The sequence below is a fragment of the Crocuta crocuta genome, unplaced genomic scaffold (assembly GCF_008692635.1).
Source record: "Crocuta crocuta isolate KB4526 unplaced genomic scaffold, BGI_CrCroc_1.0 scaffold431, whole genome shotgun sequence".
Lineage (NCBI taxonomy): Eukaryota > Metazoa > Chordata > Mammalia > Carnivora > Hyaenidae > Crocuta > Crocuta crocuta.
Window position 1 is genome coordinate 281,791 of NW_027528859.1, and position 16,318 is coordinate 298,108.

At 38.4% G+C, this 16,318-nt stretch overlaps 2 protein-coding genes across 4 annotated transcripts in view; one reads left to right on the forward strand and one right to left on the reverse strand.

Moving 5' to 3' along the window:
* The window catches only part of TEX10 (testis expressed 10), a 60,261-nt gene extending 48,535 nt beyond the window's left edge, over positions 1-11,726 (forward strand). For 2 of the 3 annotated variants that reach the window (XM_077756093.1, XM_077756095.1), the window contains 4 exons: positions 6,135-6,215; positions 8,161-8,342; positions 10,060-10,270; positions 11,500-11,726. In XM_077756093.1, the coding sequence (XP_077612219.1) occupies positions 6,135-6,215; positions 8,161-8,342; positions 10,060-10,270; positions 11,500-11,613 (588 nt within the window). In that variant the 3' untranslated portion in view covers positions 11,614-11,726. The remainder of the gene's footprint in view (positions 1-6,134; positions 6,216-8,160; positions 8,343-10,059; positions 10,271-11,499) is intronic. The other variant, XM_077756094.1, reaches the window with a different exon arrangement.
* Positions 11,727-11,890: 164 nt separating this feature from the next.
* The window catches only part of INVS (inversin), a 163,466-nt gene continuing 159,038 nt past the window's right edge, over positions 11,891-16,318 (reverse strand). Inside the window, exon 17 of the mRNA XM_077756096.1 lies at positions 11,891-13,695. Within this exon, the coding sequence (XP_077612222.1) occupies positions 13,544-13,695 (152 nt within the window). The 3' untranslated portion in view covers positions 11,891-13,543. The remainder of the gene's footprint in view (positions 13,696-16,318) is intronic.

Sequence of the window (16,318 nt, forward strand, 5' to 3'; positions counted from 1 at the left end):
CCCAGTGGGGTATTATGTTCTGGGATTATGATCTGAGCCGAAAAAGAGTTGAACACTTGACTGACTGAACCACCCAGGTGTTCTCCCTTCTTTATTTTCTTAAACATATTTATAACTAGTTGTTTTAAGATTCTTTTTGTTTGCTTATGTATTTATGTATGTATGTATGTATGTATGTATGTAGAGAGAGAGCCTGCGAGTGAGCATGAGTAGGGGAGGGGCAGAGAGAGAGGGAAACAGAATCCCAAGCAGGCTCCACACTGCAGCACAGAGCCCAATGCAGGGCTTGATTTTCCCCAATCATGAGATCATGACCTGACCTGAAATCAAGAGTCAAATGCTTAACCAGCTGAGCCATCCAGGCACCTCTATTTCAAAGTTCTTAACACTGATTCTGTCATGTCATTTTTGCTGATTGATTTTTCTCCTGATTATGTAGCATATTTTCAAGCTTCTTGTCCTGTCTGGTAGTTTTTGAGTGCATGTTGGTTAATGGAATTTTTATGTGTTATATTATGTTGGAGTGTTTTGCTTTGTTCTGGAAGGCAGTCAGGTTACTTGAATATCTGCTTTATCCTTTTGAGACTTGTTTTTAAGTTTTGTAGGAGGGGTTTATTAGAGCAAGTAGCCTTTAATAAGTCAAGCATCAACAAATTATATACATATATATATACATATATATGTGTGTGTGTGTGTGTGTGTGTGTGTGTGTGTATTTTAGCTGTTGTTAAAAATACCCTACAAGACTATGTGACAATATGTATGCAGCCTGCAAAACCTGAAGTATGTACTGTTTGGCCCTATACAGAAAAAGCTAACCAGCTTCTACCTTTGTGCTAAAGTTGTCCCTTTTGTTAATGTTCTCATTCTGAGCACCATCTGAATAAACCTAGATGTTCTATGAAGACTCCATTCTGGTTGGTTAGAACTTAAACATCTCTCTGCTCTGTTTGAACCTTAGGAAATATTTTGCTCATAGCTCCTGATTTTTCTTTGGCTTTGTGGAATTTCACTTTGTACATGCACAGTTTTGTATTTAACATTATACCTGAGGAGATTGGAGCTCTCTCTCAGCAAGAGGATAAGAATTTGGCTTTGTCACTTGGCCTGTATTGGAGGACAGAAAATCCCACCAACCTTTTGATTGTCTTGCAGGGCTGAATTGAAAAAATTGGAGACTCAAGGGACTTCGAGAGGGAGATCGGATTCCCCTCTGTCCTCGGCATTCCCAAGTTTTTAAGTCGCAAAAGGAGAGGCTTTAAAGCTCAGCCAAGGGGCACTTGGGTGGCTCAGTCAGTTAAGCATCTGACTTCAGCTCAGGTCATGATTTTGCAGTTTGTGAGTTTGAGCCCTGCGTCAGGCTCTGTGCTGACAACTCAGAGTCTGGAGCCTGCTTAAGATTCTGTGTCTCCCTCCCTCTCTGCCCCTTCCCTGCTTGTGCTTTGTCTCTCAAAAATAAACATTAAAAAAAATCTTCTAAAGCTCAGACAATAACCTGTGTGACTCACGGTGCTAAAGAAATAACAGTTGCGTAAAGTTTCTAGCGTGGAGTGGGTTGGGGCTTCAGTGAACACATAGGCATCAATGAAGACCTCTGAGGGCACTACCTTAATAATAGAGACAGACACAGAGGCCATATAGAGAGAGAGAGTAAAAAAGCATTTCACCAAAGAATTACTGAGGACCTCTGAGGACAGTAAAAACTACAAAATTTACTGAAAGATACTACAGGTGACCTAAATACATGCCATGGATTGGAAGACTCCCAATATTGTAAAGATGATAGTTCTCCTTAAATTAATCTATAGTATAGATTCACTGTAATCCAGATCCGCATCAGAGCAGGTATTTTTGTGGAAATTAGAAAGGTGATTCCAAAATTTGTATTGAAATGCAGAGGACCAAGAATAGCAAGACAATGTTGAATAAACATAAAGGTAGAGCATCTATAATACTAGATATTTATGTGAAACTATGGTAATTAAAAAATTAGAATAATAGGAAAAAGGAAGTGGTGCACAAAAGGACCCTGAACAAGCATGGTTTCCAATACTATAAGTAAAGGCAGCTTAAGTAAACTGAGTTTGTTCTCCCACCATGTACTTAAAAGAATAATAGGGTAGGGAAAGAGCCCTAGAATAGAGACTGGATGTCCTGTCTCTTTCTTACCTTTTGTATTATTGGTTGATAATAGTTGAGAGACTGCCAGTAGTGGAAGGGTAAAATGTAATCTGTCAAAGGTAAATTGAAGGACATTTTCTTAGAACATTGAACTCTGATCTGGGTTGTATGTGGGAATTTTCATTTTGTAAATACATTCTTTGATATAACTTTGTTAAATGAAAGGATCTCTAAATTTGAATTTTAGTGTTTTAGTAATAAATTTTTTTTATTTTTAACATTTTAATACAGTAATAAAATGACTTTATAAAAAGTGTTAGGTGCTTGACCTTTCTGTATATATTCTAAAGAAAAGAGGTAGACAAATATTTCCACCTAGAAGTTAAATGCATAAAACTTTAAGAAAAATAAGTATATATTTAAAAAAATTTTTTTTAATGTTTATTCATTTTTGATAGACCAAGAGAGACTGCATGCAAGTGGGGAAGCAGTAGATAGAGAGGGAGACACAGAATCCAGAGCAGGCTCCAGGCTCTGAGCTGTCAGCACAGAGCCCAATGTGGGGCTCGAACTCCCTGCAGTCGGACATCCAACCGACTGAGCCACCCACTTGCCCCTTTATTTATATATTTTTTAAAAAACCTTTAATTTCCACATTGGACTAGATTATTATGCCTGTTCTGGAACTGTGCTGTGTGAGGTCAGCATTCTGTTACATGTAAGTCTCTTGTTAACACAGTAATGTGCAAAAGAGAGAACTGTAAATGTGTGTGTTGGTGAGTATGCACATACCTGTGTTTATGTTAATATTTATTTGCCTTTATCGTGAAACAAGTTCAAGCTTAGAGAAATATTATAGCTACAGTACAAAGAACTTTTATTTTCATAGACTATTTGACATGATGCCCATAGTCCATGCTTTAGCATGTATATCATACAAACAAGAGCATTTCATTACATAATCATAGTATAGTCATCAAAAATTGGGAAATTAAGATTGGTATATTACTGGCATTTAATCTTCAAACTTCAATCATGTTTTGCCAGTTGTCCCAGTAATTTTTTTTTTCCTTCCTTCTCCTTCTTTTAAGTAAACTCTGTGCCCAGTGTGGGGCTTGAATTCATGACACTGATATCAGGAGTAGCATGCACTACCAACTCAATCAGCCAGGCACCCCCTCAGTAATGGTTTTTTTTTTTTTTTTTAATTTATTTATTTTTAATTTTAGAGTGGGGGAAAGGGTTAGAAGCAGAGAGAGAATCCTAAGCAGCTGACACAGGGCTTGATTCCACAACCCATGGATTTAGGACCTGGGCTGAAATCAAGAGTCAGACGCTTAACTGACTAAGCCACCCAGTCCCTCCTCAGTAATGTTCTGTATACCCCAAATCTTTTGTTGCATTTACTTGTAGTGTCTGTTTTGTCTCCTTCAGTTTGGTATAGTTCCTCAGTCTTTCCTGGTCTTTCATTGACTTTTGACACTTTGAAGTACATTGGGACAGTTATTTTGTAAAAGTTTTCTCCCATTTGGATTTATGTTCCCTCGTGGGCTATACGAATTTAATAGGAATATGACACAGGTGATGCTGTGGTTTTCTGACTACATCCTGTCAGGTGATACATGGTTTTGATTTGTCCCATTAAATACTCACTTTGATTACTTGATTAAGTGCTGTCTGTCCAGTTTTCCTGTGTTTACTTTTTCCCCTTTGTAATTAATAATGATTTATGAGATCTTTGAAACAACGTTAATATCCCATTTTTTATTCATCTATTTATTTTTTAATTTGTGATAGTATGGTTTCCTATTTTATTTAGTGGGTCACTATAGAATTTAGTAGCTTGTTTGTTCTTCTGACATGTGCTCATTTTTTTCTGAGTACTTCTCTACTTCCTTGTACCACAGATTGTTCTAGATTCATACTTTATTTTCACTGTCCCAGCCCTGCAATCAGGTATTTTTCAAAGAAGCCTAGTTTTCCTTTAAGTGGAGAATGGTATTTTGAAAGCAACTTCAGGACTCTGGGTGTGGTCACTGCTATTGGACCCTGCTGCTCCCAGACTGTCAGTGGACAGAAATCAGGAATTAAACACTACAGCGTTCATTCTAGTTGTCTTCTTTACCTCTTGTATCTGCCTTTTCTGAAGGTAAGAACCCTGGTTTCCCTTAATACTTAATAGAATTTACTTAATCAATTTCTTTGTCTATAATTGATCTTTTGGTGCCATCCCTCTAACTTACAGGCATCTTCTTCCCTCCATTTGAACTCCCAAGTCTGTGGGGATAGTCTGCTTCTATTTATTCATGAATGGCCTTCTCTAGGCCACTGTAGCTCTCCCACCCACTCCAGTGCTGTTTACTTACCTAACTCAGTCCCACCCAGTGTCTAAATTGTTCAGAGTGAGAGAGAGCTTGCTTGTGACAAAGCAGAGGAGTGTCAGAGAGTGGGGGAGAGAGAATCATAAGCAGGATCCTCAGTATCAGTGTGGGGCCTGATGTTGGGTTCAAACTCAGGAACCATGAGCTCATGACCTAAGCCAAAATCAAGAGTCAGATGCTCAACCCACTAAGCCACCTAGGCACCCTGAATGGGCCTTTTCAATTGCAGTTACCTTTTATTAATGAAAATATTCACTGCTTGTTTTGAGTAGGAAGATGGCATTAGAAATATGTTGTTTATATTGTTACTTACATAAGCATAAAAGAGAGGAAAAATTGCCTTGTGAAAACTCTGGGTGGTATTAATTTACAGTAGGTTTTCCAGGGAAATAATGCATAGAGCTGTTGATTTTTTTCAGGGTTGATTGACCGTTCCCTTGAATTTAGCTTGACTGTCCTCTTTCTAGATTGATATTCTTGTTCCTACCAGTCTTGTCTTTGTCTTTCCAATGTGATTCTTTCACATATTTCACTTTTGGCACTCGATCCGCTTCTGGAATTGTGTAATGAAGTCTCTGAAGGACTTGATGTTGGCTTCCCTCCTCATTTCCTTGAGGACTTAGAAAATTAAAAATACTAAGGATTTGACTCCTACTTCTCTTATTTTTCTTCCTTTCCTATGGACTGTTTTCTTCGTTTTACCTTTGGGAAATAGGAGGCAGTGTTATAATTAATTTGAACAGGGTATTAGTATTTTCTGGATCATAAGTGTTTTTCTATGGTATGTTTTCTCGCCAAATGCAGAACAGGCTTTTTGAGTCCTTTGTTCACGTCATTCGTATCTTTGTTGTAGCGCTTATTAATAGAAGAAGTCTCTACTTTGGTAGATTAAAGCTACTTTTTTAGGGCTGTGACAGGAGTTCTTTCATTCCTGTGCCTGGCAGCTAATAGGACTAGCTCAGTGCTCAGTAAATGTTTAAATAATGAATTGTTTGGAAAATTAGCCCATATATGAGATGTGATTGATTGACCTTGGATATTTGCATCTTCAAAGTCATTGTTTTTAAGAAGCTAGAAATAGAACTACCCTGTGATCCATCAATTGCACTATTAGGTATTTATCCAGAGGATACAGAAATACAGATTTGAATGGGTACATGCACCCCAATGTTTATAGCAGCTTTGTCAACAATAGCCAAACTATGGAGAGAGCCCAAATGTCCATTGACTAATGAACAGATAAATAGGAAGATGTAGTATAAACAGTGGAATATTACTCAGCCATTAAAAAAAAAAATGAAATCTTGCATTTGCAATGAGGTGGATAGAGCTAGAATGTATTACACTAAGGGAAGTCAGTCAGAGAAAGACAAATACCATATGATCACTAGATGGGTGCTGGTTATTAAGAAGGGCACTTGTAATGAACATTAGATATTGTATATAAGTGATGAATCTCTGAATTCTATTCCTGAAACCAATGTTGCACTTGTAAACTAAGATTTAAATTAAAAAAAATCATTTTTTTTTTTTAAGTGTTCTGTTATATGTAGGGCAAGTCGGTTAAAAAACAAAAGTCCATAGAACTGATTTGGTCCTGATTTGGTTACTGGTTTTCTTCTTTTCTGACAGACAGTTTGTCACAGTTTATTGGTTGTCCCTGCCCGAAGCCAGAGCTTTGACATTCTCCAGAGTGCCATCAGTAAGCATTTGGTAAATATACTTAAAAAACTTATTTTTGTTACTTAAAAAAGCATAGGTAATTCTTAGTTAAGAGTGGGTTTCCCATAGGCAAGGAGTGAGTGAGTGTCCAGACTGAGAAGTCTTGAGGTTTTTCCTGTCTGTTACTAATTAATTGTATGACCTTGGGAAAATCCCTCTTTTCTAGGACCCTACTTTGTACATCTGCAATGAAGGGCCCCTAAAAAAAAGTGTTTATTTTATTTGAGTGAGAGCATGCACAGGGGATGGACAAAGAGAAGGAGAGAGAGAATCCCAAGCAGGCTCTACTGTCAGCTCAGAGCCCAGCAAGGGGCTTGATCTCTCGAACCACAAGATTATGACCTGAGCCAAAATTGAGTCAGGTGCTTAACCAACTGAGACAACCAGGTGGCCCTGCAATGAAGGGCTTTAAAATTATACCTCAGGTTCCTCTGACATGTAATGCTTTAATTAACACATACCTGGTGTTGGTGTATTGGGAATCCAGTGTCCAGGCTGGGGTCTGATTTCCACCTTGAAGATTTGGTTCTAAACTAGGGATGTAACCTAACAGGCTCAGGGCCTGGTCACTAGAAGCAGCAAGGTCAGCCTTGAGACTGTTTAGTCTTCTGGCCAGTCGGTGTCTCTTGTTCCCAAAGACCCAGGATTTTGCTTTTTAGCTTCCTCCAATGTTTATACTTGGATTTTTGGTTTATTATAATTATGTATAGTGTAAACGAAGACTCCCACATTTTATCTTCTAGGCACTCTCACTTGTTTGGGTAATTTTATAGGTACATTCCAACCCCCTTTTCTCCTTTAAAATGTTACTTCCCTTGAGTTGGAAGAGTGCTGCTTTGAATTCTCAGTACTCGTTTCTCTTTGTTGTCAAACTTCTCATCTTTATCCTTTGTGTCTCTAAAGATCCCTGCCATTTTTCTTTTCACCTCCACTGCAAGTATTTATGCCCTCCTTTGACACATACATTATTCTAGTAAAAGATTAACATGCTAGTCGGTCTTGGCTACTATTTTCAAACAGCCTGATCAGAGCCTCAAGACTTTTTCATGATAACAGTAGTTTCCAGGAGATTTAAATCATGCATATGTAACAGTTATAAGTTAGAGTTCACCTTAATGACCAGCAGTAGAGTCCAGATGAATACACAAACCATGATGTCCCTTATTGGGGTTTTGAGGCAGTGAAGCAGTCAAGTGTTCAGTATAGTAATGTCTTACTCCTGGATGTTTTACTTAGTCATGTCTGAATGACTAGCTAAATTAAAGGGCAGGGGAAAGCTAATCGTAAAATGAACTTTGGTTTGTACATTTAATTACGTAGGATGGAGGTGGTGCCAGATATTAGAGTTTTCTAGTCTGAAGAATCTAAAAATCATGGAAATGTGATTGTTTTGCATCAAGATTTTTGGGGTGGGAGTGGGAGGGTGCATAAAATAATCCTTTTAAATGATGGTATTTCTGATCAGAAATTGTAATGTCTTGAAAATGTTAGACTGTCATAGAGGGGAGGCAGTGGATTAAGTGAATAGTATCTCTTGAGTTGGCATGTTTTCAAAGTTATTTAATGTAGTAATTAAATTTTTTAAAATTTATTTTGAGAAAGCGCATATGTGCATGCAGGAGAGGGGCAGAGAGTGAAGGAGAGAGAGAACTGCAAGCAGGCTCCATGCTCTAAGTGGCACGGAGCCCAATCTCATGGTTTGTGAAAATCAAGAGATGGGTGTTTAACTGACTGAGCCACCCAAGCGCCCCTAGAAATTAAATTCTTAAGGGAAAATAGGACCTTAAGGTGTGGCAGATGGCATGTATTATGTATCTGCTGTTTCTCAGTAGAAGTGATACTAGGTTAACTCTCTGGTTAACGGGGTTTGGTTTGGTTTTATCCTGGAGAGAAGGACTGTTGTGAAGAGGTTATTAATCTAATTTTCTCTCCCTAGGTTGGGTTGACTGTAATTCCTGACAGTACAGCTGGCTGTGTTTTGGGTGTTATCTGTAAGCTCCTGGATCATACATGTGTACTTAGTGAGACTCTACTACCGTTTCTGGCTTCTTGTTGCTACAGTCTTCTTTATTTCTTGCTCACTTTGGAGAAAGGAGAAGCAGAACATCTAAGAAAAAGGTAATAGTTTTTGTATTCTTCGACTTTAATTTTTTTCTACCTATTCCACTTCTCCCCATCAGATAAATAAGAATAAAATTTAAAAATGTTTTTAATTAAAGAGGAAAGAGTGAAAGAAAATTAGATTTTATAAATATCCTAATTTTCTTTCAGAATTTGTGTAAACCTTAACTGGCTTTTTCTTTATTGTTTCATAAATTCCCTTTGTATTGTAATGAGAATTTTTAGTTTTTTTCTTTTAAGCTACAAATTTGAAAAGTTAGATGGCATTATAAAGTTTCTTGGGAGCTTTCCATATTATTATTGCTATAGGTCTAGCAAGAAAAAAAATTCTGTCTTTATAGGAATGTACTCACTAATAAGTACAGTCTTTGTATTTTGTTTTGGGCTTTATTAGAACTAGCCAGAGTAGAATTTAAATTGTTGGATTTTTTTTTTTTAACAGTTTATTGTCAAATTAGTTTCCACATAACACTCAGTGCTCATCCCCACAAGTGCCCTCCATGCCCATCCCTCCTCCCCCCCACATCCATCAGTNGGAAATTTTTCTAAGATGTTGGTGTTTATATTAGTACTTTAGCTCTTACATACTATTCAGACTAAAGTTTCTAGCATAGTTTGGAATGTTTCACTTTAAAGAAAGTATTCTCATCCTTATGTTCTTATTGGTATGCCTATTAAAATTTTTTGTAGAAGGTTTTTTAAAAAAAAATCTAACATGAACAAAGAAAAAATAAAAATTATTCTATTGCCTGTTAACATTTTCATACTTTTCTTCCTTTTTTTTTTAACTTTTATATATCATAAAAATAAACATGTATGAAACATTTATATAGTTTAAAGAGTAAGTTTAACTTCCAGGTTCAGAAATAGAACATCATCAACATACTGCTGTGTACCCTCTACAGTAATTTCTCTTCTGTATCCCCCAGAGATCACGTTTGTATGTTAAATAACAAAAATTCAGCCTAGTAAATTTTAAACATCTAATTGGCTTTATTAATTGATCAGCATCCCAGCTAGCAAGTAGAGGGAAGCTCTAAAGTGATACAGAAAAGGAAAGTTTTTTAAAGGTAGGGAGTAGAAGAAAGGAAAGTATTAGTAAAGAATCCATTGTTGAGGCAGGGTGGCTATCCGGAATGGTAGAGATCTATCAGTACATTTTTCCTAATGCTGATCAGGGAGTTCCCATGTTGACTCGTTAAAAGTTTATTGGGGGTTGAATCTTCAGTTAGTTCAGTATTAAAGGGGTTTGAATTCATGACCCCAAGATCAAGAATCGCATGCTGTACTGACTCAACCAGGTGTCCCAAGTTGTTTTCTTTTTACCAATGGGACATTCTGATTTTGCCAGTGGGATTTTTGATGGTATAATAGTTGGATAATGTTCAATAGTAGAAAACAGTATGCATATGTAGATTATTCTGTTCTTTGGCTGCTCCTGTGTTATATATGATCAACAGAGCTTTCAGAATATCCTATTAAGCCCAGGAAAGTGTTGATTGCTAGGCTTCCTGGAACTCATTGAGTAGGGGAGAACAGCTGATTCTACATTGGATTTGCTTACTTAGCTGTGATGAAACCCAATTGTTAGTTTTGATTTGTGGGGTTTTTATCAGAAACACCACATTTCTTAAGAGTACATTTTCAGTTTTGGGAAATACAGAAAGTGTACTTCTGTGTGTGTTGGCTCACTGCCTCATTTCTGTTACTGTAGGGACAAGCTGTGGGGGGTCTGTGTCTCCATCCTGGCTCTCCTGCCTCGAGTCCTCAGGTTGATGCTGCAGAGCCTGCGGGTGAACAGAGCTGGGCCTGAGGAGCTGCCTGTTGTGGGCCAGCTGCTTCGCCTGCTGCTTCAGCATGCACCCCTCAGGACTCATATGTTAACCAATGCCATCTTGGTGCAGCAGATCATCAAGAATATCACGGTAAGAAGCATGGCACAGGGCTTTGTACCATTAGTACTAGAAAAAGGATGCATGGGAAGGGCATGTGGAGGGTGCTCTGGGGAGGCAAGGCCTCGTGTGCATTGACTGACACCTGGAATGAAGCCCACTGTGGTGATTTCCAGGGCTTCCCCTGCTGACTAGCACCTGTCACTTAACCAGAGGGAAGGCCTTTGATCCAGAGTCCGTAATAAAAGGCTTAAAATTTTCAAGTTGAATTAAGGTGGCAGGCAGCTTAGAAAAGGTACAGGGCATCAGAATCACTCCTACCAGGATTCTGATACAGACTGTTGATTAATTTGGCATGTTTTTAATCATGAGTTGTTTTACCTACCTGTAGGAATAGTAACTTCATTGGGTTTTGGTAAACATAAAGTGAGATCATTCGAGTAAAGTTTTCAGTGAAACTGGCATTAAGTGCTCAACAAATGTCATTAAAAACATTATTTAGCAGGAATGAACTTAAGGCCAGTTTCTAGCCACCTAGTTCACTGGAGAGAAAGAGGACATTAAGATGTTGCAGGCTTCAGGTTTGTGTAATGACTGGTTCTGTGTTCATCTGTATCTACTTTGCAGGGGCAGCTTTGTCTAGGATTTCTTTGGTGTTTTGGTTTGGAAGAGTTTTTGTCTATAGGTATTTGGGGATTTATTAGTTGATATATGTAGTAATACTTCAAAGAGTAATAGAGCTTATATGTGTATATAACACAGATTCTCATTCTGAATAGTCTCAGTAGCCTTGTAGAAATAGTGGAAGAGGCAGCAGAATAATTCAGAAATAGGGAAGAAAAGTCAAGAATTTGGATTATTCAGAGGTTGGGGAATCCGCTCACCTCTATATGGAAGAGAATGACAAATTGTCAGTCGGCTGTGAAAAATTCTCAGTTCTTGTTAGTGCATAGGTTGTAAGCCTCTAGCATGCTAAGGGAAGTCCTGGGTGTAGGGATGGTTGATGGTGAAATGTCATTAGTTCCTAGCAATATTTGAGAGGGAACAGATGAAACAAGAAACTGGTAGCACTTGTACTTGAGGTTGTACCCAGGAATTTTCACTACCTGTGGTAATGCCCAGTTAACAAATAACCCTGTGGTGATTGATAAATGGAGGATAGGGTTGCAGTGGTTCTGAGATCTTGTTTGGGTGTGAAAAATCTGTGAGGTAGCATAAGATTTTTGATACAATTCTCAAATTATTCTTGTTTTTTTCTGCAGACCTTGAAGAGTGGAGGTATTCAGGAACAGTGGCTCACAGACTTACATTATTGCTTCAATGTGTATATCACTGGGCATCCCCAGGGGCCCACTGCATTGAGTACAGTGTATTGAGTACAGTAAGAGGCACCATGGTACCTCCTGTTTGAAATTCTTTATTCACGTCTATCTAATTTTGGAGAGAGACTGATGTAATGTTTGTCATTAAAGCTGAACTTTTAAAAGAAGTTGTTTATGAACCTTCCTTTGCACTAAGGTAGGAAAATAACACAGGCTGGCTTCTTGGACTAGCACATTATACTTGGTCACAGGTGGGTAGAGTATTTTGCTGTTCATAGAAACTAAATATTTACAATACGGAGTGATTATACCTTCTATTATTTACCGAGAAAGTAGAATCTTTTTGGTCTCAGTTCCAGTTCATTCGGACAGCAACAGAAACCAGTTTTTTATTTGGGAATGATTGCATTTATCCATCATGAAATTCAGCACCTCACTATGGAGTTCTGTTACTTACAGAGGTTTTCTAGCTCCCTTTGCAGTAGCAAGATTTCAAGGTAGTACTAAAGTTGTTTGAGGTTTTCCTACACCTAAAGGGTATTTGGTTTGATCTAGATTTATATTGACTGTTGAAAAATGCTGGGGGAGGGTTTGGGCACTGACACCCCCCCCCACCCCCCCGGTAAAAAAAATTCATGTATAACATTTGACTACCCCAAAACCTTACTACTTATACTGTTGACCAGAAGCCTTACTGATAATCAATTTACACATATTTTTCTCTGAGAATGAGAGCAGGGAAAGGGAAGAGGGAGAGAAAGAGAATCTTAAGCAGGCTCCATGCCCAGCGTAGAGCCCAATGTGGGGCTCAGTCTCATGACTGGGAGATCATGACCTGAGCCAAAATCAAGATTCAGGCGCTTACCCGACTGAGCCACCCAGGTGCCCCTACACCTATTTTGTATACATATTATATATCTAATTCTTATAATAAAGCAAGCTAGAGAAAAGAACACATTTGCAGTACTATGGCTATCTTTATTAATACTATATACATTTATTGGAAAAAAAATCCACGTTAAGAGGAGCCACAAACCTGGTTGTTCAAAAGTCAACTGTATTTTCATAATTAGGAAATAGCAATTAGCAAATTGTAAAAAAAAAAAATCAAGTAATTAACACTTTATTGGTTCTTATCTCTTCCTATCTGGACAGGGTGGTGGTAATCTTAAGAAAATGGAAACACTTCTACTAGAAATATTTGGGCCTAATATGCCACTGTTTATGCCTTCTGTCTATATTCCTTTGGTAAGTTTGCTCTTAAAAGTGTGAAAAACCTGGGGCACCTGGTGGCTCAGTCTATTGAGCATCTGATTTTGGCTCAGGTCATGATCTTACAGCATGTGAGTTCAAGCCCTGTATCAAGCTTGCTGTCAGCATAGAGCCTACTTTGGATCTTCTGTCTCTTCCCCCCACCCCCTCCCTGCTTGCACTTTCTCTCTCAGAAATAAATCTTTAAAAAAAATGTGAAAAACCTATAATCACTGGGTTTTATTTATGCCAGGTGTTCTTAGAGCAAGAATGTGTTTTCCCTGCTACTAGGAATGGCATTTTGACAAGCTTGCTCACCTATAGGTCAGGCAGAAAATACAAGTGAAATAATAAGGCCTGAATTTTGGTACCTTGGGCATGAATGGTCTAGTCCAACTGATAAAAATGGCTGCTGTAGGACAGGCTCTTCCCCCGTCTCATCTAGGTTCTTCACTAGAGCCAAAAACCAGGCTTACATCAGCTGGCTGGCAGAAATCTCATGTTAGTGCTCATGTTCTTAGTTTTGCTTAGACGTTACTATTAATTATATGTTCTACTTTATAGCCATACTGACTGAAGTGAGGGCAGATAGTGCTGTAGACGAGCAGAGAGAAAACATCCTGGCATGGTCATTCAGTTATTACCATGTTTTCAAGCTATTATTGACTTTGGGCATGAATAGTAAAGTTTCTCAAGATGTAAATGTTAATCAGGAGAGGATGAGAACTCTGCACTAGCTATTCCAGCTCCCCCGGACACGGTCTTCCTCCAGAGGCGGTCGAAGCTTTGTTTTGGTTTTTGATTGAGTAGCTGATTGGAGGTTATAAGAAAAATTCTTTGATCTTCCACTGTTCTCAAGAAGTTGGATACACTGCAAGTTGCTCACTGTTAAAAGCAAATACCAGAGAGATATTATTTATTATTTTTAATACTAGAGAGAAGAGTTCATTCCTGGTGAGGTAAAGGGTTAGATATGGACTGTCCAGGAAGCTAGTAAGGTGATAGCCAGTTTGTTGTAGAGATCGGTAACTTACCAGCCTTGCATTTTATATTATCCTCCAAGATAGAGGACATTTTTAAAGATTATTTATTTTGAGAACAAAAGCACGAATAGGGGGAGGACAGAGAGAGGAAGAGAATCGCAAGCAGGCTCTGCACTATCAGAGGAGAGCCTGACACAGGGCTTGAACTCACAAACCATGAGATGAAGTTGGATGCTTAACTGACCAAGCCACCCAGGCACCCCAATACAGGACACCTCTTGAAGAACCTTGACTGGGAGAGGCCAAGTACTTGAGCTGAGACTGGGACCTAGGTCTTCAGTCTGTCTAGAAGAACTGGTGTAGCTTTCTCTATGCATCTAACCTAAAACAACACAAACTCGCATATACGCTTACTTCTCAACTTTCCATGTACCACACACTTGGCTATATAGTCCATTCTAGAAAACCATTTCATTTGAAGATTTCTTTAAGGATGACAGACTAATAGGCATATCAATCTTGAAATGGATTTTTTAGGCCTTTTTATGACTTTGAAGTTACTTATAGGATGAAAAATTTTAAGGTGTTACAGTTGGAAAATAGTGATGTATTCAACCCTCTTGCTGAGGACAAATTGCTATGTTTCTCCTCTCTGTGGAGCAAAGAAGCAAACATGAAAGGTGAGTAGTTTTAAAAAGTTACAAACATGTCTTACTTTTTCTCTTCCTGGTTTTATTATGGTTACTTAAAGTTATTTTAAAGTAAACTACCGATACGGAATTGTTTCTGGCTGCCTTTACTGTATCGTCTTGAGTTATCTGCATACCCATCTGTAGATGGGCAGGAATATTCTGCATTCATACAAAGGGTTTACCGTTACTAGTAATCACTTGAGCCACGGTTATTCCATTCATTGGAATGGGTTTTTAAAAGGTAGTTCTTTTATATTAAAAAAAGGGGGGGGGCAAATTTAGGTGTGTGAGAACACCAGCAAAGGAGAGGGGCAGAAGGGGGTGGTGGGGAGAATATCTCAAGCAGGCTGCACGCTCAGCACAGAGCCTAACGTGGGGCTTGATTTCACTACCATGAGATCATGACCTGAGCCGAAATCCAGAGTCAGATGCTTAACTGACTGAGCCACCTAAGTGTCCAGGAGGTTATATATATATTATTTGTATACATACATGTTATATATGTATATGCTCTCTGACCAGTCCTGTGCTGTTTTGTGGGTGGTATGCAGGGGTCGCTGTTGGATTGGAGAACAGGGATTGTGGAGTCTCCCATATGCACGTAGAGAAACACAGGCCAAGGAGGCTATATCCAGCCCACTTTCTGCTTCCTCTTTTAAGAGGTAAAGGCACTACTAAAGCCTATCCCTATGCTAGAAGTTGGAAGCAACAATCCTTGCTCAAATATTTGTGTGCCAAATAATTTCCTAAAAGTGACTAAGATAGTGAGCAAATCAGAAGATCCTTAACTCCATGGAATTCTTAAAGCAAAAAAAAAAAATGAACTAACTTTTATTCATGGAGAAGACCACAATTAATGTTCTCTTTTTGGTTCAATTTGGCATCTGGATTTCACATTGCAGAAATTTGTGTGTGTCAGTCGTGCCCATTTCCATGGAAATTATAGATTTTTTTTTTACTTAAATATCCAGATCAATTTATAGATATTTTCTGTATGAAACATGTATGGGCTCCAGCTACCCTAGTTAGCAGCTGTGACAATCAGCTTACTGTTTAGTGCTTAATGTACATGTGTAGACTTAACAAAACCTGGTCTTCCCTCAAGGTTAGGGTTAGGAAAAGGTTCTCTTCAGACCTTGTCTGTTTTCAAGCCACTGAGAATTACGCGTGTAGGACAAGCTGTTCATATGAAATCCAAGAAATCACGAAGTATTTGTGTGTGTTTATTCTGTCTCTTAACTGTGAGCCCTTTGACTAAAAACCTTTTGTGTTTATAAACATCTTCATTTTTAAGATTTCTGATGGTCTCAAGAGAAATCCAGGGCTAAGTAAAAATGTTTTGATTATTTAAATGTTACTTTTCCTGGTAGATTTAGCTGACCATTGTTTTTGAAACTAATTTTCAATTCATTCAAGTAGAACAAAAGCTTTTTTTTTTTTAACATGGAAACTTTGAAAGGAATCAAAGCCCACAGTTGTAACTACCCTACCCACTACTCCCTGATCAGCCTGCCTATATTCCATGAGTTGCCCAACTCTTTATTAAAGATTGGGCAGTAATTACTCTGTCCCCTACCTCCAGGTTTCTCCCCACTCCCCCCATCAAAAACTAAATGAATGTTAAAGTTCATGCTGACAGTCATTGTTCACCTTCCAGCTGCACTCTATTCCTGCAGGATGACTGGATCAGCAAGGGTGGGGTTGGGGGGAGTGTGTTGCCATAGCCACCCATGAACAACACTGGATCTGGCATTAACTGCTGACAGCACTGAACTTATCACCTAGATTTAATGCTGGTGTGAATGAAGGGGGCCCAGAGTAAAATACTCTTGT